This window comes from Eptatretus burgeri, chromosome 2 (genome assembly GCF_056783735.1).
Source record: "Eptatretus burgeri isolate ZD-2024b chromosome 2, Ebu_testis_v1, whole genome shotgun sequence".
In the NCBI taxonomy this organism is placed as follows: Eukaryota; Metazoa; Chordata; class Myxini; order Myxiniformes; family Myxinidae; genus Eptatretus; species Eptatretus burgeri.
This window is the reverse complement of record NC_140962.1, coordinates 150,569,358-150,591,616: the sequence shown is the minus strand read 5'-3', so window position 1 is coordinate 150,591,616 and position 22,259 is coordinate 150,569,358. Positions and strand designations below refer to the sequence as shown.

Below are 22,259 nucleotides of genomic sequence, written 5' to 3'. Positions count from 1 at the left end.
AGTGATTGGAAATGCAGCAAAACCTTACATTGCTTTTGAAGTGTACCTTTCATATCAACTTTATGTAACAAATACATTCCTGGTTTAGCCACTGATATTAGAACATTGAGGAACATTACCAGAACCTCGTTAACAGAAATGACACTGGACCAAAAATTAAAATACTGATGCTAAAAAGGAACATTAACTATTTGAAATGCATTTATTATTAAAAGAAAGAGAGGACACAAAATATATATATATATAGGTATATACATATATATATATATATATACATATATATATATATATATATATATATGTATATATATATATATATATATACATATATGGATATATATATATAGATATATATATATATACATATACATATATATATATATATATATATACATATACATATATATATATATATATATATATATATATATTTATATATTATCAGACCCCACTATTCGCAAGGGAACCATTCCTGAAAATTTTTGGGGCATTGATACGAACATTACGAAATGTGCCCATTCATACTATGGACAGATGGTCCGAACATTACGTAATGTGCCCATTCATACCATGGACAGTCGGTGCGTACATTCCTGGTAACAAATACATTCCTGGTTTAGCCACTGATATTAGAACAATTAGGAACATTACTAGAACCTCATTAACAGAAATGTCACTGGACCAAAAATTAAAATACTGATGCTAAAAAGGAACATTAACAATTTGAAATGCATTTCTCAATAAAAGAGAGAGAGGACACAAAATAAATATATATGTAAAAAAATTTAATACAAGATGGACATTACAGGGACTTTTAGGAAGGAAAGCAGGGAATTTGAAGGAGGTGGGCTTGGATGTATTATCGGAGGTAGAAAAGATCAAGAATTTGGCTGGGGGATGATAAGAGGTGGTGGTGAACAGCTGTTTTGAAGGCCTGGAGGGAAGAATGGGATTGAATAGAGTGAGGGAGTTTACTCCAAAGGTGGGAAAAAGAGGAATGAAAGAGCGAAGGTGAGCAGCGATTCGTGATTTTGGTAGTTTTACCAGAAGGGTGTTTTTGGCGGACCTTGAGCGCCCTGAGGAAATGTGGTGGGGATAAATCGCAGAGAGAGAAGGGGGTCGAGGCTGGAGAGGAGACGGTAGAAGACAGAAAGACCACCGACCAACCTGTGGTAAGAGAGTGAGAGGCGCAAAGACTCAGCCTCATCGCAGGAGATGCCAATGATCCGAAATGCCTTGGTTTCCACAGCGACAAACCGAGAAAAGTGGGAGGCAGGAGCACCAGCCCCAAGGGGAGAGCAGTACTCCATCAGGCTTCGGACGTAAGCTTTGTCAGTGGTCAGGAGCTCAGGTGGGCCGAGGAAGGACTTTGCACGACGGAGGATTCCCAGTCGGCGACTGGCTTTGGAGGCCAGGTTTGAAATGTGGCTTTCCCAGGAAAGGTCATGGCAGATAGTGGGATGCAGAAGCTTGAAAGAAATGAATTCTTCCAGAGGATTGTCGAGAAAGTGGATGGGGGGGGGGGGGTTCCAAACGGTCCTTTTGAAGAGACATAGTGAGAGTGTGAGATTTGTCCGGATTGAAAGACATCTTCCACGTGTTGGACCAGTTTGTGATTTTACCCAGATCTGCAGTGAGCGAAGAGGCTGCTGCTTGCCGGTCTGAGGGATGAGAGATGGTACAGCAGAGGATGGAGTCATCAGCAAAGTGATAAATGGATTTTCCAGAGTCGGAGAGATCGTTGATGCAAACCAGAAAAAGAACAGGGCCCGGAACGCTACCTTGAGGATCTCCAGCCTGTACAGGAAGAGGGGATGAAAAAAACTCCATTTAGGGCCACACGTTGACTTCGACAGGAAAGGAAGTCTGCAAGCCACGAGTGGAGATGGCCTTGGATACCATAGGAAGAGAGTTTGGTGAGCATGGCAGGGTGCCAGATCCTGTCAAAAGCACGCGATATGTCTTGGGATATGGCTCTGATTTCATGTCTGGCATTGAGCACCACCATCCATTGTTGGGAGAGCAGAAGCAGCATATGCAGGGTAGAGTGACCTGGTCTGAAACCAAATTGAAGATCGGAAATCAAGCCAATGGAGAAGAGGAAGGATTTAATGTCTGAAGTGATTTTGGATTCCATAACCTTGAGGATGAGTGGGAGAAGGCTGATTGGTCTGTAGTTGCAGGGATCTATTTTTGCACCTTTTTATGCAGGGCACTAATGTTTGCTGATTTCCAAGCAGATGACAGATGACCTTGAGCAAATGAGAGGATGAATGCAACAGAGAGAGGGTGAGCAAGAGCAGAAGAGCAGGTTTTTAGAACACGTGGGCTGATGCCGTCTGGACTGGATGCAGAATCTGAGTCGAGGTTTGACAGCAAGCTCTCCACCTTGTCAGGAGAAAAGGACACAGAGTCAGGGGACAGTTGGGTGTGACTAGGTAAGGTGGGTAGAGAAAGTGATGGGTTTTGGACACAAGATTGAGCTGCAACACTGAGTTTAGGCATTGAACCTTTTCACATGCCGTATTAGCAGTGCAGCCATTTGAGGTAATGGAGGGATAGAGGGGAACATACACCAGAAACATATTTGATTAAATGCCACCAGTATTTGGAGGAGGGAGAGAGATTTGAAAGTTCGGACTTGAGCTGAGAACGATGTTGTTTTCTGGCTCTCCTGAGGGTAGATACACACTTGTTCCAAGCTTTATGGAAGGAACTGAGATTACCCTCAGTTGGGTTTGCTTTTCATGAGGCAAAGGCAAGTTATTTCAGGACAACTGCCTCGCCACAAGCTTCAGTGAACCAATGGTGGGGGCAAGGGTAGGACAACTGAAAACGAGAGGGGTTAAATCTGTGCATGAAGGAGAGCAAGTTTCTTTGAAAGAATTTCCAGGATGAGTTGATGTTGGAGAAAGTAGCGATAAGAGACCAGTCTATAAGTTTGATGGCTGCTTGGAGACCCTGCCAGTCAGCTTGTGTGAAATTCCAGACTCAATGGCAGTGAGGTGGTTCTCTGATAATATCCAGAGAAATGTCCACTTTAACAAGTACGTGGTCAGAAGGACCGAATGGAGCGGAGGAAGAACAGCAGATATTTTCAGGGAAATTTGTCAAATCAGATCCAGAAGAGATAGAGTACTTTTGGTTGAGATCCGGGTCGGGAAGTTGACCGATTGAGTCAGTCCCAATGAGTCGCAGAAAGCTTTTGCTGAAGTGCCATGACAGGTGAGAGAGGTCCCCACACACCTAGCCAACTGGCATGATGACAACTGAAGTCACCACAGATGAGGAACAGAGAATTTGGATGAGAAGATAGAAGTTGTTCCATGTTTTGGGATAGTGAGGTGTAGATGGAGTCATCACTGTTTGGTGGACGGTGCAGTACACATATAAACATGAGGTGGGAGTGGAAGGGAAGCCATAGCCAGAGGTATTCCTGGGGGTGTTGGGGAGTGAGAGCAGTGCATGGAGAGTGAGGAATAGAGTCTTTGATGAAGAGAGCAACTCCTCCACCATGACGAGGCTCAGGTCTTTCATACCAGATGAGGGAGTAACAAGGGAGAGATACTTGGGAGTCAGACATGTCTTGGGGGAGGAAAGGTTCTGTTCGGCAGAATATGTCTGGTGTGTCAGAGGCAACCTGTACAGAAAGATCTGAAAGGTTTGCGCGAACGCCCCGGAAATTTGAGGTCCACACTGTTGATGAAGAGGGAGGGGAGGAGGCTTTGGGTGCAGGGGGTGGGGGTGGAGGGGGAGGGTAGGACAAGGGACTAGGGGGGAGGTAAGGAGGGTTGTTGAAAGAGTGTGAGGGATTGCAGAATAGCTCGGGGGGCGGATGAGGAGGAGAAAAGGCTCTGTGGTGCTGGGGGAGAGGGGGTCAAGAGAGGGGGCAGAAGGCAGTTGAGCATTTGAGGAGGTGGGGTGAAGAGATGGAGGTGAGAGGGCAGTGGAAGGAGGCAGCTTTGTGGATGAGAGGGGTGGCAACTTTGAGAAGGGTGAGTGAGGGGGTGAATGGTAGGAGAAGGGTGAGTGGGGAGAGTTGAGGGAGAAAGGTGAGGGGAAATTTTTGAGAGAGGTGAGAGGGAGGCTTGGAGGGAGAGTGTGATGGTTGCTTTGAGAGGGAGGGGTGAGAGGGTTGAGTTGGGACTGAAAATGGAAACAAAGAATGGTTGATGGAAAGCGAACATTGATAGCAAACTGGGTTTTTAATTTTTTTTAAAGTTTTAGGTCAGAAATTGGATGAACCACATTTCTTGTTGGATGCAATAAAGGCGACTTCAGAGAATGGAGAGAAGAAACACTGTGACAGTTGGATTTTTTTGGCAAGGTATGAAGGAAAGGTCAAATTGAGAGCAGTCTGTTTAAATAGTGGAGAGTAGTGCATTATGAGGCAGTAAAGAGTACCACACATGTGAAAGAGGAAGATGAAGCATTATAAGAGATCGTTTTTATTATTATTATTATTATTATTGTTTAAGTTTTCATCAGATGAGGTCATGGAAGTGTTGTAGAAAAAAAATCGTGATGTGAATGGTGAAATTGGATCGGTAAACACAGGGGGTGTAAACAGATCACGTGGTTACGGGCGAAGCACTTGACTATGGGAGCTGTATAGTCAAAAGTGAAATGATTTATTTTAAACAAGGATTGCATAACATTCGGAAAAGGGAAGGTTGAATTAAAATCGTGGAAGTGTGTGGTAAATTTGGAACAGTAAACTCAGTGTGAAGCTGCTGGGTCGATGAAAAGTACCAGGAAGACTAGAGAGACACATGTTTGCAGGATGTGTCGAGATCGAAAGGATAAAAGGAAGATTATTATTTTTGGATGTATTTTTGAAGAAGAGGTGAGATTCGGGAATAGAAGGTTGTAGGAAGAAATCGTGAAGGTAATGGTGAGAGAGGGTCAGCTCAGTAGAATAAAGATGGTGTGCCAGCAGGAGGAGGAAGAGGAAGAAGAAGAATAAGGATCGAGACTCGTGAGTGTGTAAGGAGAAAGGCAGTTTTTTTGTTTTTTGGATTTAAGACAAGAAATAGTGTATAGTTGGAAGGGTTGGGGGATGTTGGGAATGTGGGGAAGATAGAAATTGAAGGAAATGGAGAGAAAATACAAATAAACACGATCATACACTGAGGGGAGGGATGGGTAGGCCTCAAGCAACCGGAAAGACAAGGTCGATGAAAACTCACAAAATAGCACAATTTTTGAAACAAAACCTAACTAGGAACACACAGTAACATGAAGGTGAGAAGATAAACAGTTAAAACGGAACAGATAACGACCAGAAACTTAACTTTGAGATCATCACCAGAGAGCCCTGACGGAGACCTGCCAGCACTCCAAACCCAGAACCGGAAGCAGTTTACGGAAGCTGCTTACGTTTACGAAATTACATAGTTTCTCCTATGTAGGTCTTGGTGCCTGGTGGATCTCCACAACTGATGCCACACTTTGTGACTTGGTGTCAAGCACGCATTCCTCAAGCTCTGTCTGGTTAAAAAAAAATAATAAGAAAAAGAAAGAAAGAGAGAGGTGAGACACGTCAACTTTTTGCGGATCATTTAAAAACATCTCCGAAGTAACTTCTGGTGAGATTCCAGATCCTGGCACAAGCCATAATCCCATCCTCAACTACAATGTCAAACCAATCCTACACCCGTTCGCAACCGCCATCGAAATCGCAACTAAGTCAATCTCGGGGTTCATGGATCCCCGAAGCAATTGCCTACTCTTCACTGCTTTTAACCAGGAACATGGGTGCTTTGCCTCTGGTATAGAGTCTGGAGTTCGTGTTTATAATGCTGATGTGCTGAAGGAAAAATAAAGGCAAGATTTTGCAGAGGGAGTTATTGGACATATAGAAATGCTCTTCAGGTGCAATTATCTTGCTCTCATGGGAGGTGGGAGGCAATCAAAGTTTCCCCACAAACAGTCATGATCTGGAATGACCTCAAAAAGAAGACCATTGCCGAGCTAGAGTTTTCCACAGAGGTGAAGGTGGTATGGTTGAGATGTGACAGGATTGTTGTCATCTTGGAGTCTCTAATAAAAGTCTTCACCTTCACTCAAAATCCTCACCAGCTGCATTTATTTGAAACTCGTCAACCCAAAGCTGTTCACCTTCACCTCTGATGATCCTCAATCCATAACTAAGATCCTTTCAATAAGTGTGACCACTCCTCATTTTCATAAATGCCAAGGTGAGCCAATGAAAAAAGCCAAGAATTCACAAGGTTTCGGAAAAGCAATGATAATAGAAAACCTATATGCCAAGAAAATCTGAAGAAAACCAAGACGCCAAGGTGAACAACGAATAGCCAAGATCTTGTGAAAAAAGCCAAGGAGTGGTCACACTGCTTTCAATGTCAGTTAACCCTCCCCACCCTCAAGCCCATCTCCTTCCAAATTTCCAGTTTTTCCTTCCTGATAGTTTGCTTCTGTATCTATCTTGTCCACCCCATACATCCATCCTCCCATTCCTCTCATTCCTCTCATTCCTCCCTAAACCCATTATTTATCCAAATCTCCCTCTGTTTTGTGCTTCAACCCTGCTGTTAGTGTGCCCCCTGTCGACTGTTCCTTTTCTTCTTTTGCATATGATCTGTTCATTGTTCCAGCTCTTCCATGAGGCTTGATATTTTCTAGAAAAAACAAAACCTCAAGATCATAGCCAAGCATTCAAGATTGTCAAAGGATACATTATGCTTTAGGTTGCCAAGGCAGTTGGTTCACATTGAGTAATCATTGAATCAACCTCAACCGAAAGGTCATTGGATGACTCTTTGCATCAATGTGCCCTTGCGCACCATCAACCAAGGAGAGGCAAAGCACAGGTCAGGTATGGGAGCATGCGCAGGAGCAGAGCATCACTGTGTCCACTTGCCACCAGTAATCCAGGGGCCTTTGTCTGGCCATCTCCCAGGCAGATGCCTGGCCCATCCCCCATCTCCTTGAGATGCTGATCAGGCAGAGCACATCTGACTAACTAATGATAACATTCCCAAAATAAATGGAGCAGTAGCTGTTGAATTGACTTATTCAAGACGTCTGGTGGCTGTAAGCGAAAAAAATTATCCTGTGAGACAGAGGTGACCAAATAGTTGGTAATTAATGTGGCCTTTGATATATATATATATATATATATATATAAGTAGGGTAAGAATACTGATTCTGGCTCACTTTTCCCCATGTAAATGAATGGGGGATTTTCAGCGATTCATATTTTTTTCCCTAAAAATAAATCCCCTTTTTATCCCAAGGTATATTTATTTGTCTCCCCTTTTAACTTGGAGGTTGAACCTCATTGAATTGAACACCTGGGGGTTGAACAGCTCACTCATTGAACCTATAAAGATTTGTTCATTCTCAAATTCCTTCAATAGTTTAATTTTCTTTGCACAATAATCCCCATCTAAAATATTGACAAACAAAACATTTGAATCTTTATATTTTTTAAGATACCCCATTTGTGCCATTACGAAATGATAAACTTCTCTTAATGCTCTCATCTGACCACCTCCTGAGCCACAGGTTATTTTTTGTTAAGCCCCGCCCACTTTTCTTTAAGCCCCGCCCACTTTTGTTAAGCCCCGCCCACTTTCCACAAGGTATTCAATAAGCCCCGCCCACTTTTCTTTAAGCCCCGCCCACTTTTGCTAAGCTCCGCCCACTTTTGCTAAGCTCCGCCCACTTTTCATAAGGTATTTTTTTCTAAGCCACGCCCACTTTTTCTAAGCCCCGCCCACTTTTGCTAAGCCCCGCCCACTTTTCATAAGGTATTTTTTCTAAGCCACGCCACTTTTCCTAAGCCCCGCCCACTTTTGCTAAGCCCCGCCCACTTTTGCTAAGCTCCGCCCACTTTTCATAAGGTATTTTTTCTAAGCCACGCCCACTTTTCCTAAGCCCCGCCCACTTTTGCTAAGCTCCACCCACTTTTCATAAGGTATTTTTTCTAAGCCACGCCCACTTTTCCTAAGCCCCGCCCACTTTTGCTAAGCTCCGCTCACTTTTCATAAGGTATTTTTTCTAAGCCACGCCCACTTTTCCTAAGCCCCGCCCACTTTTGCTAAGCTCCGCCCACTTTTCATGACGTATTTTTTCTAAGCCACGCCCACTTTTCCTAAGCCCCGCCCACTTTTGCTAAGCTCCGCCCACTTTTCATAAGGTATTTTTCTAAGCCACGCCCACTTTTCCTAAGCTCCGCCTACTTTTGCTAAGCCCCGCCCACTCTTACATCATTTCCAGTTCATCTCTGACTCACAAAGAAATCACTAGAAAATTACAGGATGTTATGGTTTTGAAAAATTTCCCAATGAAGGCTTGCCTAGGCTTGCCCAGGGAATTTCCAAAGGAAACCACACCCACCAGTCTTTCTCTATAAAAGCTTCAAACCCAGGCTCCATTTTAAACATTTGTTTTTGCTGGCAATGGTGTTCTGTGTGCTTGTCTCGAACTGTCTGTCTTGTATGGAACTAAACCTTCAAGTTGATGAACTGGATTCAAACCTCTTATCTATTGAGGTAAGATTTTTTATTTTCCTATTTTCAAACTTTGATTGAAGCATACTCATTTAATAATTAAATAACTTAATTAATACATTATTATTTTCTCTCACAGGAAATTGTGTCTGAAATACGAAATGAAAATACTGCTTTTGCTACAACTTGGGGCGAAATTGTTGGCTTGGTTGAAGACCTTATGAGCGACCAAGACCCACAGAACGAGTTCGTCCTTGATGACCCAACCAAAGAGTTATACCTTGGAGACCAGCAAAATCCTGAAAAAGAGTTTTACAGCAATAGTACTCATTGTGAGTTATCAAGACAATACCCACTGAACAAGTTATACCTTGATGAGCCAGAATACAAGTTTTACCTTGGAGACTCACAAATTTTGAAAAAATCAGTAAATGAGTTCTGCCTTGATGGTTTAAATAACTACCTTGGAGACTCAGGAAAAGGGTTCTGCCAAGATGGTTCTAAATATGGGGCCTACCTTGGAGACTCACAAATTTTGAAAAAATCAGTAAATGAGTTCTGCCTTGATGGTTTAAATAACTACCTTGGAGACTCAGGAAAAGGGTTCTGCCAAGATGGTTCTAAATATGGGGCCTACCTTGGAGACTCACAAATTTTGAAAAATCAGTAAATGAGTTCTGCCTTGATGGTTTAAATAACTACCTTGGAGACTCAGGAAAAGGGTTCTGCCAAGATGGTTCTAAATATGGGGCCTACCTTGGAGACTCACAAATTTTGAAAAAATCAGTAAATGAGTTCTGCCTTGATGGTTTAAATAACTACCTTGGAGACTCAGGAAAAGGGTTCTGCCAAGATGGTTCTAAATATGGGGCCTACCTTGGAGACTCACAAATTTTGAAAAATCAGTAAATGAGTTCTGCCTTGATGGTTTAAATAACTACCTTGGAGACTCAGGAAAAGGGTTCTGCCAAGATGGTTCTAAATATGGGTCCTACCTTGGAGACTCACAAATTTTGAAAAAATCAGTAAATGAGTTATCCTTAAGAGACTTTGTAAGTTGGTTTTACTTTGAATACTTGAAATGTGGGTTCTGGATTGATAACTCACAATGTGATACATATCTTGGAAACTCAACGGGAATGTGGTTATACCTTGAAGACTTGGAAAGTTGGGTTTATGTTGGACACTTGAAACTTTTTTGGGGGCTTTTATTTATTTATTTATTATTATTATTATTTTATTTATTTATATTTTGGAGACTTTTGGAGTTGCTATCACTCTTTGGGATCTAAACCTATCGATGTAGTTCCTTGTCGGATGGTGCTTGATGGGAGCAAGATCAAGAAAGTTCTGGGAAGAAAGTGCAGGCTTACTCCCCCTTTTTACGTCATCAAACCTGAAAGCCTTAAAAGACAGAATTGGAAGAAGAGAAAAAAAAACAAAAAATATACATTGTTCGTTCTGGGAAGAAAGTGCAGGCTTACTCCCCCTTTCTACGTCATCAAACCTGAAAGCCTTAAAAGACAGAATTGGAAGAAGAGAAAAAAAAAAACGTAAAATATATATATATATATATATATATATATATATATATATATATATATATATATATATATATATATATATATATATATATATATATATATATATATATATATATATATATGTGGAAATCTCATTTTGAAAAAGACTGTGTTGGGTGAGGATTGAGTTGGGGTTGAGATTTTGAATGTGAGGGTTGGGGTTGAGATTTTGAATGTGAGGGTTGGGACACACACACACATACACATCAACAAACAAAAGTTAAGCCTTGACTATTCAGTTGAGGATTCTGTGTTTGGGGTTCACAGATCTAAGAACGTCCCCCTTGACACACATTATATACTGTTATACACCTCGGACTTGGCCCTCGAGTGTCCACAACGGTGTATAGTAGGAGGGAGTGAAGCGCCAACCTATTGCTCCCATTGCACACACACACACAAACAAAAGTTAAGCCTTGACTATTCAGTTGAGGATTCTGTGTTTGGGGTTCACAGATCTAAGAACGTCCCCCTTGACACACATTATATACTGTAATACACCTCGGACTTGTCCCTCTAGTGTCCACAAAGGTGTATTATCTGCTTAGTTTTGTCTTTTGTAATTCCTGTGAATAAAATGAACCTAAAATCTCTTCCCCTTCCAAATCATATATTTTATAAGTCCAAGGAACTGTATCTATTACATCAACAATTTTAAAAAGTTCTTTCGTCCATCGTTCAGTAAAACCCTTTTCAAAATGAGATTTCCACCTATATATTCTTACGATATCACCAACTTTGAACTTAGGTTTTCTGACATTAATCTCTTTTTCATATTTTAATTTTGTAAATGTTTCTGATGGCTTCATATTCGTTGACGTGTGAATCGTGTCATTATACTTATCCACAATATCCTGAATAAAAGATGACCATTGTTGTGAACCGAGTTGTGTGAATTTTTTATATAGTCTCTCTTTTAAGGTACGATTAAAACGTTCAACAACAACTGCCTTCCCTTCATTAAAGGTACTGTATAATGTAATACTGTTATTTTTTAGAAAATTCATAAATGTCTTGTTATAAAACTCTCTACCCTCATCAGTCCACAATTTCTTAGGTTTTCTCTTACTTTTATTAAATATCTGTTGAAAAGCTAACATAAGAGTATTACCTGTTTTGTTTTTTAAAGGGACAACCCACGCATATCTACTCCTCAAATCAATAACGGTTAAAGCATACTTGTACCCCTTATCATTATTGAGTTCAATCAAATCAGCAGACCAGATATAATCAACTTCCTTGGAATAAACTTTCCTTCTCTGAAACTTTGTGAATATTGGTTTATGTAATTCATCAGCTAATTGCTCTTCAGTCTTAATGGCATCATTAGAGCCTATAAGTTTTTTGAATTTCCAAGTCCAAGTTTCAATTTAGCACTAATCATCTTCTTCACGATGAACCTATCAACTTTTTCTCTCAAGGTTGGATTTTGTATCAGAGACAAATTATACAACATTTCTCTATCGGCTTCATGCTTTTCTTCCAACGTTGTGGTATTCCCATAATCAATATCGTGTCTCATGCACACTTCATCAACTCTATTGATTGGTTTACTCCAGGATTTAGGATTGTCTGCCTCATCTAATCTTTTATCCAAGTTTGTGCCTGGACCACAGAAAGAATACCCTGGAAGATGTAATTCCCCTGGTATTCCAGTAGTTGTAAATTTACTTCCTGATAAAAACTTTTGTATATCTCCTCCGAGTTTGTGTTTGGAGATAAATTGATTTTTTTTTTGAACCACACACCGAACATATACCTTTTTGTATAACCCTGTTATTTTTACTTTTAATATATGAAATATTTTTAGTATTAGTTTTCTTTTTACATTTGAGACAATAACTCATTTATTTATGAGAAAAATTTCTGCAGAGTGCAAAAACCTTTTTAGTTTCCAACATGCACATTTGAATCTTAATTTTTAAAACATAAAGAATCCTTAGAAATGCCTTCACTCTCTCCTCCATTTATTTAAGAAAAACTTGAATTAAAATGAATAGCTTGACGATGCTAATAGTTTTGTTGAAAGTATTGCAAATAGACTTGTTAATTCTTTGTATTCCTCCCTGGTGAGATAAGTTATTTTCTTTAATACCTCTATTCTTTTTTGAATCTCACTGGTTTCCATATTTTGATATTTATTCATTCTCTCTCTTTCCTCCCTCTCTCTATTCTCTCTTTCCTCCCTCTCTCTATTCTCTCTTTCCTCCTTCTCTCTCTCCTCCTTCTCCTTTTCCTCCTCTTCCCTCTCTTCTTCAACTCCTTCCTCATCCCTTACTATCCTTGAATCGTTTACACCCCATAGAATATTATACATATATTCATCAGGATTTCTTGTTATTCCTGTATCCAAAATAATTTTTTTTACAACAGGAAACCAATAAAATTTCTTTTGAATTTCTAAAAGAGCCTTACCTTTTCTTAACCTTATAATTTTTTCATTATTTAACATTCTAATTAAATCTAAAGTTGTCGGTTTATCAACATCAGCATAATACCAATCTTTTATTGAAAATACCTCATTCTTATGTTGTAGAACATATTTATTAAAATACCGAATACCCTTTTCTTGAAGGTATGCTTGAACACAGAAATGATAATTTTCTTGAAGCCTTCTTGCTGTCATTTATGTATTAGAAATATATGTTAGAATAATATTATGGCACGAAACACCTCCCCATCTTCCCATAGTTAAATCATTTTGTATTTCCTTACTTATTATATATAATCCTGTTTTTTCTGTTTTCATGAGATAAACAAGGGCAAAACCATTATTATATTTACCCTTATTAAATTCTTTTATTTGTTGTTTATTAATCGTGGCTCCACAAAACTCATTCTCGATACCAAGTGGATAATATTCTTCCTTACGAGACTGATTTAATTGTTCCAGGTCTTCGAGGTTAATTTTAAATGACCAATTATACCCTAAATCATTCATATCATACCCCCATTGTTCTATTCTCATACAAACGATACGCCCTTCTTTATAAAAATTTATTTTAATTCGAACTGTGAATTCTGTATGACCTGGAGATAATATCAACACTTCTGTATCTTTAGAATACACAGCCGTTTTATTTAAGTATATATATTGTGATAAATCGCTTAATCTCACCAAGTCATTCGCGTCAGTCGGGCTTGGATAATTTTTTAATTTATAAGCATTTTTCATGTTAATATTTTTGTTTATATTATATTTATGTCGTTCAGCCTGTGCCTTTGTGTAATAATTTGATAAATCAATATCCAGTTCTTGAGATACACCAAAGATAGAACCATCTTTACCAACATAAGTCATTTATATTAGATTAAAAATAATATCATAAAATTTTTTATTTTTGTTGAGTTGAAATAACACATATAGACATAATTGACCACAACACTTGGAATTTAATTCTTGGACTTGAAATGTTTGATAAACACCATTCTGTAAGAATTTTATGACTTCAACAGGTGGTGGAAGACCAAAACTATCAAAATAATATTTGTCTTGACTATTAAAAATACAAACCCAATGAGAACCGTTCCCATCATTATCTTCTAAGTTCATAATAATATTCTTTGTATGTTTTGACACATTTGTTAATTCATCTCTCATACAAATAACCACATTATGAATTTTTAATTTCTTACAATATTTAGCAAGTTGTAAATTTGATGTTGTATTCTTTCCAAATTCTTTCAACCACTCATCAATGCTCATTTATTTATTAGAAAGATATAATCCATTACCTCTTTTCGTTAATTTTACACCTGCTTGTGCTATAGAAGAAAGCATATCTCCAACTAACAATCTCGCTTTATCAGGCAGACCTTCAAGTTTTTCAGCAAAATCTACAATTACACCACTTCCACTAATTTGTTTCTCCAACTCTTTGTTATGTCTTTCCAATTCTTTTGAGCCTGGAGTTGAGCCTTCCTTTCGTTGGCAGTTTTGACCGCTGTTGAAATACCACCCGTCAATGCTCCAACCGCACTTAAACCAGCAAATAAAGGAATTAGAAATGGGAGAAATCCTCCACTCGTCTCTCTTATTGAATATTTTTTCAACATTGGTTTTGTCATTTTAATTTTAAGTGAGCCAGTGTCATTCAAGATTTTAACCTGTTCTCTTGTGAGCAAAACATCAATTCTTACTGCTCCTTTTCTCTGAATTGTATTAACATTAATCGTACAAGGCTTTTGATTTTGAACACAAGATGATAGTTTATGAAGATTGATTTGATTAACATATACCCCAGTTGGTACTTTGCCACTCATTTATTTAACAAAAAAATTATGTGAGACTAATCATCACACCATTATCTGTATTAATCTGCAATTCTGTTTCTTCCAAAAGCAAACAATATGTATCAACTTCTTCACTCTCTCCTCTTTCAATGTATAGGGAAGTATCCACTCGATTAGACTTTATAGTTTCTTTTTGAGCGCTCAGGTCAAACGTATAGATTGTATACAAACTTTTAAATGCTGTCATATCTAAAATAGGTTCTTTATTTCCATTACTTTCACACACCTTTTGGTAAGACTTGTATGCTTCAGCAAAATCATTTTTTTCCCAATTAATTTCCAATCTATCTCGTGGATAAAATGTTCCATCTAGAGAAACGCGAAGTTGTTTCACCTTAGCATTATCACTCAATGCATTATTCTTATCAGTCGCAGTATCACCATCTGGCTTTTTAAAAATCATCCACAGATATCGTGGCTTTCCTTCCAGAACACCCAAATTCCACGTGTAAGTAGTTTGATTGAGTTTAACGTGTTGACATCTTCTTTTGAGGTATGATACACTGAGTGGTTTTTTTGAGTTAAGTCTTCGATTCAACATCTCTTCTGTTTTAAGATTAGGAGTATATTCACTGATATACCAACTCATCTCCTCAATTACAAATTTATTCTGATCACCAAAAGCATTACCAACACCAAAAAGCAATCTATTTTCATTATCATTCCTTTGTAGTTGAAATCTAATTTTAAGACCATACAGAACTTTATCATAATCACAAAATCCAAATATACCTTTAAGAGGAACTGCCACAGTAAAACTATTTTCTGCTTTTGTATCATCATTATACATTCCTTTCCTTTGAATATATCCAGGGTCTGTGTTTGTTCCCGTTGACATATCAGGAATAAAACCTTCGACAGACCCCTTTCCCATTCTATCACTGAATGTATAGAGTGTAAATTTCATCATTTCAGATACAGCAGAGACATAATCAACCGCTTCAACTTCTTGTGTTCCAATATACAATCGCACACTATCAAACATTTTCCAGAAGAAATCATTTACAAGTGTAGCGTTTGTGTTATTCCCAGCCTTAGTGAATTTAAATTTACACAACAAGAAACTTTCGGAGAGATTCAAATAGGTTTGTTGATTATTTATTTCAAAACTTTTTGTACCATTTGTATTCCAGTCTGTTCCAGTTATTGCATTTACCTTGAAGTAATCTTCTTTTTAGTGGAGTTTGAGATAATAATAGTATCATCCAAATCATAGATACTATCAATTGCTTCCATACTTGTATTTATTTAGGAAAAAGATGTTAAAACTTTTGAAACCCTGATCCAAGTATTTGAATTATTTTCTGTCGTTCTTGGGGGACAACTGAGTTTTACCTTTCTTAATTTCTTTTATTGCTTGTAATTTATGAGATTCTTTCTGAGCATCTTTTATACTCTTTACAGCACCTGCTACATTTCCCACAGCAGAAGCAGTTGAACCAATTAGGTCTTTATGTTTAAGAATAGTTGAACCAATACCCATGAGAGTATCAATTATCCCATCTCCTCTAAATTGATGTCCAACACCCCTTTGTCTCTTAGGTTTATAGTATCCTCTACCAAGATACATACCTTCACCCTTGTAGTACGGGGAAAGGAACATCCCATCCCCTGTAATTATTTTATATTTTCCCAACTCGTGCTTCCTCACAATAACCATCGTATTTATTTATTGAAAAACTTCACGTAGGTGAATTCTGATGGATATAACTTCTCCATTAAAAGAAATCACACGATTATCTTGGTCGGTTATCCTAAAATTTACTCTGTGTATGGTTTTTCCTGACACAGGTAGATAAACCAAATTTTTAGGCTCCATATTGAATTTATAACCAATTGGGGTTGAGTATGCGCTGAATGAAAATATTGTATTTGTTTTTAATCCATCATTATAAGCACCATCAATCAAATCACAGTGAATTAACACCGAATTTATTCCTGAGGATATTTGAATGACATTATCACTGTAAAACGTCCCATTAGTTTCAATCTTTTTTGAGGAGAAACCTAATAACTCTCTAAATGAATTATCAATTGTGAAATCAACCTTGTAGTTATTTTTAACTTTAATCGTTGATTTTGAAGTATGTTTTTGAATGTTTATAATAATATTTTTTGGTTCATCACCCTGTTCTTTCATAAGACGAGCAATTTCGAAGATATTTGAGAAATCTCGTATGCTCCGGGTGAGACTGTTATCGTTTTGTATCCACTTCCCGGATTATAACTAAACTTGTCATTTTTCTCGGTTATATTAAATAAGGTATTATAAGTCTCCATGGACAATAAAGATGCCTCATATTCTTTTGTTGTGTCAAGTTGTAGTGGGTATGGGAATGAAGATGTGTGGTCGCTTGTTGTGAAATTAAAACTCAGGATTGTGCTTCTCATCTTATTTAATATGAGATAAAATGTCTTTATATTGAGATTTATTAATTATTTTCATGTTCATCAACTGGTCTAAAATGGCTGATGCTTCATTAAAACAATTGTTATTTCCAGCCTTCTTACTGCCGAACAACAATAACAGTCTATTAACTAATTGCGATGGGTCATTTGGAAGAAAACTAATACCTGAACCAAGGATACTTAAAGCCTGAATAATGTGTTTCTCCTTCTCATTCTTCCTACTTTTACCAGAAAGAATAACCTTATAATTTAGAGTGTTCAGCAAATCAATATATACTCTATCATCATTATTTTCCATATCCAATGGTTTATCAATATACTTTGATTCATCCCTCACAGTTGAACCTTGTCTTCCATCTTTTGTGAGAAGAAACATTAATCTCGGAGTTAGTTTAACAGGGGGTTGAGCAGAACTTAAGAACCTTAATTCATCATTAAATATCAATACCTTTTCTTGAACAAGAAGAAATATTGCTGGTTGTTCTGTTGGAATGAGTCCTGCTTTGGTTTTTGAATCCGCTGAATATTCATTGTTTTGAACAGCATTCACAATATAATCAGGGGGTTGATTAATCTCTTCCAGTTGTTGAAATAAACCTTCATCATCATATTCTAATTCTCCTAAATGCTCTAATTCTTCCTCCATCATTTGACTGAAATCTTTTAACATTTGAAGCTTTCTAGGAGTATATTCTACTGTGGGAACTGTGGAAACATCTTTCATTTTTTCTTGGGAAGTTTTTAAAAGTGGTTTAAAAAATTTCTCTTGTTTTTCTTCAAATGCTTCTTCGCCCGTTAGTTTCTGTCTGCGTTTCTTCTTTATGTCTTCCTGTTGTTTTACAACTTTTGAAACCAACTCTTGATGTTCCTTAAATCTTCTTGCTCTTTCTTTTGTATCCATTTATTTATTGTAAAATATCATTTAATGAATTGTAAAGATCAACAGGGAAATTTTCCTTTTCTTCATCATTCAAGTAGATGTGTTCAAATAAATCCTTTTCTTTAAATATTTCATCAAATTCTTTATTAACATTAATGCGAGTTGTAATTTCTTCTTCACTAATCCTTGCATCTCTGCTTTTCATACGTTTGTGTTGAGTTTCTTCATCAACATCAAAACCGAATGATAAAATCTTCACTCCGCTCAGATATTTAATAATTTGTCTCGTTCCTTCTGGATTAGTTTCTAATATCCCAACACCACCAGATTTTAGTTTCTTTAACTCACTCTTACAATGTGAATATTTTGTTGTACCAAGAGAAACCTCCTCAAATATTTGTCCTTCATTCCTCAATCGCATATGTTCCTCCACTGAAATATAGTGATAATCTTCACCTTTTACTTCTCCAGGTCTTATTGCTCTAGTTGTTGTTGATACAATGCGTATCACGGGGTGTTTTTTAAGTAAATTTACAATATTCTCATTTGTACTACACAAGAACCTTGATTTATGAAAGTTTTTTCCAGAAGCAGATTTACCCACAAGATTTATAATAATAGTTGTCATTTATATATGTAATTGTTTATAAAACAAAAAATATATCCCTTAATATCTCATCTTGTTTCACAACAATATATTTATATTTTTCAGTCGTGTGCTTCATATAATCCTCAAATTTATTTTTACTACATAATGTAGAACAATTATCTCTCCAAAAATTATTGATATCTATTGAATTTAACTTGAATAAAATAAAAGTATTAGCATTGTTTCTGATGGAACGACGAGGAAGTTGAAAGTACGATTGACTAAGATAAATACAATTACAAGAAGAATGTCTCCCTCTTGTGTAGTAGCTGTCCATTACCGTTTGGTTTCTCTCATTAACACAATCATCAAAGATAACGAGGTTCTTTTTTGATTTATCCAAATCTTGGGGAGACGGTATATCATCCGTATTATCACTAAGAATACAAGTTATAAGATTTGATTTCTTTTTACATCTCTGTGTATCACAAAATAGTTGAATTATATCTTCAATGTTATAATCATTTAGGTTTTTTTGACGTTTAAATAAACCTATTATATCTTCTTTTTGAAGACCAGCATTAAAACCTTGTGAGAGTAGTTGATACTCTGGTTGAAAACTCGACTTTGTGAAAATTATTAAATTATCATAATCTAAAAAGTTGGGAGTGAGGAGCATTTTTAAAAGTAAGCAGGTTTTTCCACATCCACTTGAACCAACTATGAGACATCTTAATGAATTTGGGAGATTTTTATGGTTGTTAAATTTTATCTTATTTTCCCAAATAGGTAAAAAATCATTCATTTATATATTTGAAAAACAGGTTATTTAATTCATTATTGGCTTTTTTAGAAACTCTATATTTTATCCTAAGTTCAGGTTTAATTTCAAGATAATCCATTATTTTATTTATACAATATCTTGTGTTGATATTTCCCTGAAAATTACATCCATGAATAATATACAACAACAATCCTTTGAACATTTCTCTTATACGTTCAGTTTCTTCCCTTGTAAGGAAAGGTGTGTTATCATCCTCATACTTTACATTCATTTCTCTAATCAATCTTGTAAAGTAATTCATTTTTGGTGTAAATCTAAAAGAATTATTTTCCTTTTTATATTTTTTATTATCATTAATTAGAAGATAATCACAGAATATACATTGTTTATAGGCTTTTGACTCTGTGTTTAATCCCCGTCTTTCACACGCAGGACAATTCTCAAATTTGTCATATGGAGAATCAGGAAAGTCTAGCATATTTATAAAGTAAAACTTTACTTAAACTGAAATTCATCTATACTTTCAGTTGTATATTACCATCGATATCGATATACTTTTTTCATTATCAGATTCAACGACAACATTTTTTATATTAAAGGTAATTTTAAAATTATCGTTAACTACTATTGAACGAAATGTCATTTCACCTGATATATTAACATCCTTTATTTCATCAAGATTTACATCTTTAGGGTTGTTGAAAAAAATACAAATTTCTCCTTGCATATTACAGATGGTCTTATCTTTTCTTTCTAAAGCTTCATCCATAAGGTTTTTGTTCTTTGATACTTTTTCTTGTTTCATTGCTTTTTCTAGTTTTGAATATATTACTAGAAGGAGAGGAGAAACTTTTGTTAGAGATACTTTAATTGATGTTCTACCAGGTATACTAAAAGCCCTTCCACTGAAGGAAATTGAAGAACTCATATTATTTACCATAATAGTTTTTATCCAATAGTTGTTATATTTATCTTTGTTCAATTTTACATCCTTGACATATTTCTCAGTATCTTTAACAGATGAAGAGATTGATTGAAACTTGTCTTTTGTGTCTTGAAACATTGTATTTATTAAGTGAAAAAGTTGGAGGATAAAATGTTTTTAAGCACAGATTCACCTATAATTAAACGAAATTTTCATCAAGAAAATTTTAGTTTAAGCAAAGTTTTATTCTATAAATATGGTGAATACAACGTACTGCGATGTTTGTAATCACGAATATAAACATTATAGAAAACACCTCCGAACCAACAAACACACATTTAATCTATTTCATCAAATATCTCCTCTTGAGTTGGAAAGAAAACATTGTGATATCTGTTCAAAGGATGTTTTGAAGAGTAGTTATAATCAACATCTTCAATCACAAAAACACAAGAAAAATGAGTTTAAAGTAAAGAGAGACTATTATATTAAAAACACTGATGAGGCATTTAAAGGGCATATAAAAATAAGGATTTTTCAATTTGGAGAACCCGGTCCATCATCAATAGCTGAATCAATTGAAATAGTGAAACCCGATGTTGAAAAATTTATTAAAAAGACATTAAAAGAAATGAAAACTTTAAAGTTTTATATGGGAGTGAAAATGAATATGAAAAGACAAGATGAAGAACAAACTCCTTGTATGAGAACAGATCTTCATTTTATAACATCATTTCAAGATTTTTTGAATAGTGGGGTTTATGAAGAACTATCAAGACAAGAGGAGGATGTTGATAATACAGTGGTAGGAAGTGGATTCAATATTTAAAAAAATCATCTTTTTAGATATACACATTCTAAAATCAAACCCTCTTAAAGCTTCTTCTTATATTGAATTACTAAAAGAAATAAAACTAAAGAAGGCAGTTGTTAATATTAAGAACAATGATAATAAATGTTTTCTCTGGTCTGTTCTTGCTCACTTACATCCACCAAAATGTAATTCAGAAAGAGTAAAACAATATATGAAATATGAGAATACCTTGGACATTAAAGATTTTAAATTCCCAATGCCATTAACAGATATTCCTAAATTTGAGAAAAAGAATAATCTTTCTATTAATGTATATGGATTAACGGATACAAACAAAGTTCAAATATTAAAAATTTCAAACAACTATAAAAATGAAGAAACACACATTGACCTTTTATATTTTAGTGTTGGAAAGAATTCACATTACACATACATCAATAATTTATCAAGATTAATCTCTTCTCAGGTATTCAGAACAGCAAACAAAATATATCCTTGTAAGCGATGTCTTAATTCATTTCATACAAAAGAACGATTAGAACAACATTCAAAATATTGTAGTAATCATAAATCAGCTGTAATTACAATGCCTAAACCTGGTGAAAAGATTTATTTTGAAGATTATAATAAATCTATCATGCACCCATTTGTGATATACGCTGATTTTGAATGTATCCTTAAAAAGATAAATACTGCTTCTCCTAATCCAAAAGAACCATATACAAATAAATATCAAAAACATATTCCTTGTGGTTTCTGTTATTATATCAAATCATCTGTTGGAGAAAAGTATAACAAACTTGAACATTATCGTGGAAAAAATGCTTCACAAGAGTTTGTAAAACGATTAGAAAAGGATTGTATAAGACTCACTAAATTAATGAAAGAAACAAATGAACCGATGAAATTAACCAAAGAAGAAAAATTAGAATTTAGAATGAACAATATCTGCCATATTTGTGAGGGGGAAATTAAGGAGTCTAAAGTTAGAGACCATTGTCATCTTACTGGTAAATATAGAGGTCCCGCTCATTCCTGTTGTAATCTTAATTATAAATTACCTTCTTTTATTCCAGTCTTTCTTCACAACAGCGCCAACTATGATACACATCTATTTATAAATGAACTTTCAAAAACACCAGGGAATATTTCTGCTATAACAAACACAAGTCAAAAGTATATTTCATTTTCAAAAATGATATTCACAAAACCTTTAACTCGTATTAGGTTTTTAGATTCTTACAAGTTTATGGGAACACCACTAGCCTACCTCGCATCAAATCTAAGCTCCATGGACTCTTTTCCAAATCTTAATTCATTCTTTCCAAAAGAGGAAATTCTCACTAAAGAGGAAATTCAGATTAAAGAGAGAATTCAAAGTAAAGAGGAAACTGTAATTAATGAAGAAATTCTAACTGAAGATGAAATTCTAATTATAAAGAAAATTCGAACTAAAGAGGAAATTCTGATTAAAGAAGGAATTCTTACGAGAGAGGAAATTCAAA

General features: G+C 36.0%; 1 protein-coding gene across 5 annotated transcripts in view; it reads right to left on the bottom strand.

Annotated features, from left to right (window-relative positions):
- Nucleotides 1-415: 415 nt before the first annotated feature.
- Nucleotides 416-22,259, bottom strand: part of LOC147033541 (CD27 antigen-like) — a 71,993-nt gene continuing 50,149 nt past the window's right edge. For 3 of the 5 annotated variants that reach the window (XM_085856246.1, XM_085856238.1, XM_085856256.1), the window contains one exon: nucleotides 417-5,486. In XM_085856246.1, the coding sequence (XP_085712372.1) occupies nucleotides 5,382-5,486 (105 nt within the window). In that variant the 3' untranslated portion in view covers nucleotides 417-5,381. Of the gene's footprint in view, nucleotides 5,491-22,259 lie in introns of all 5 variants that reach the window. The other 2 variants (XM_085856265.1, XM_085856274.1) reach the window with 2 other exon arrangements.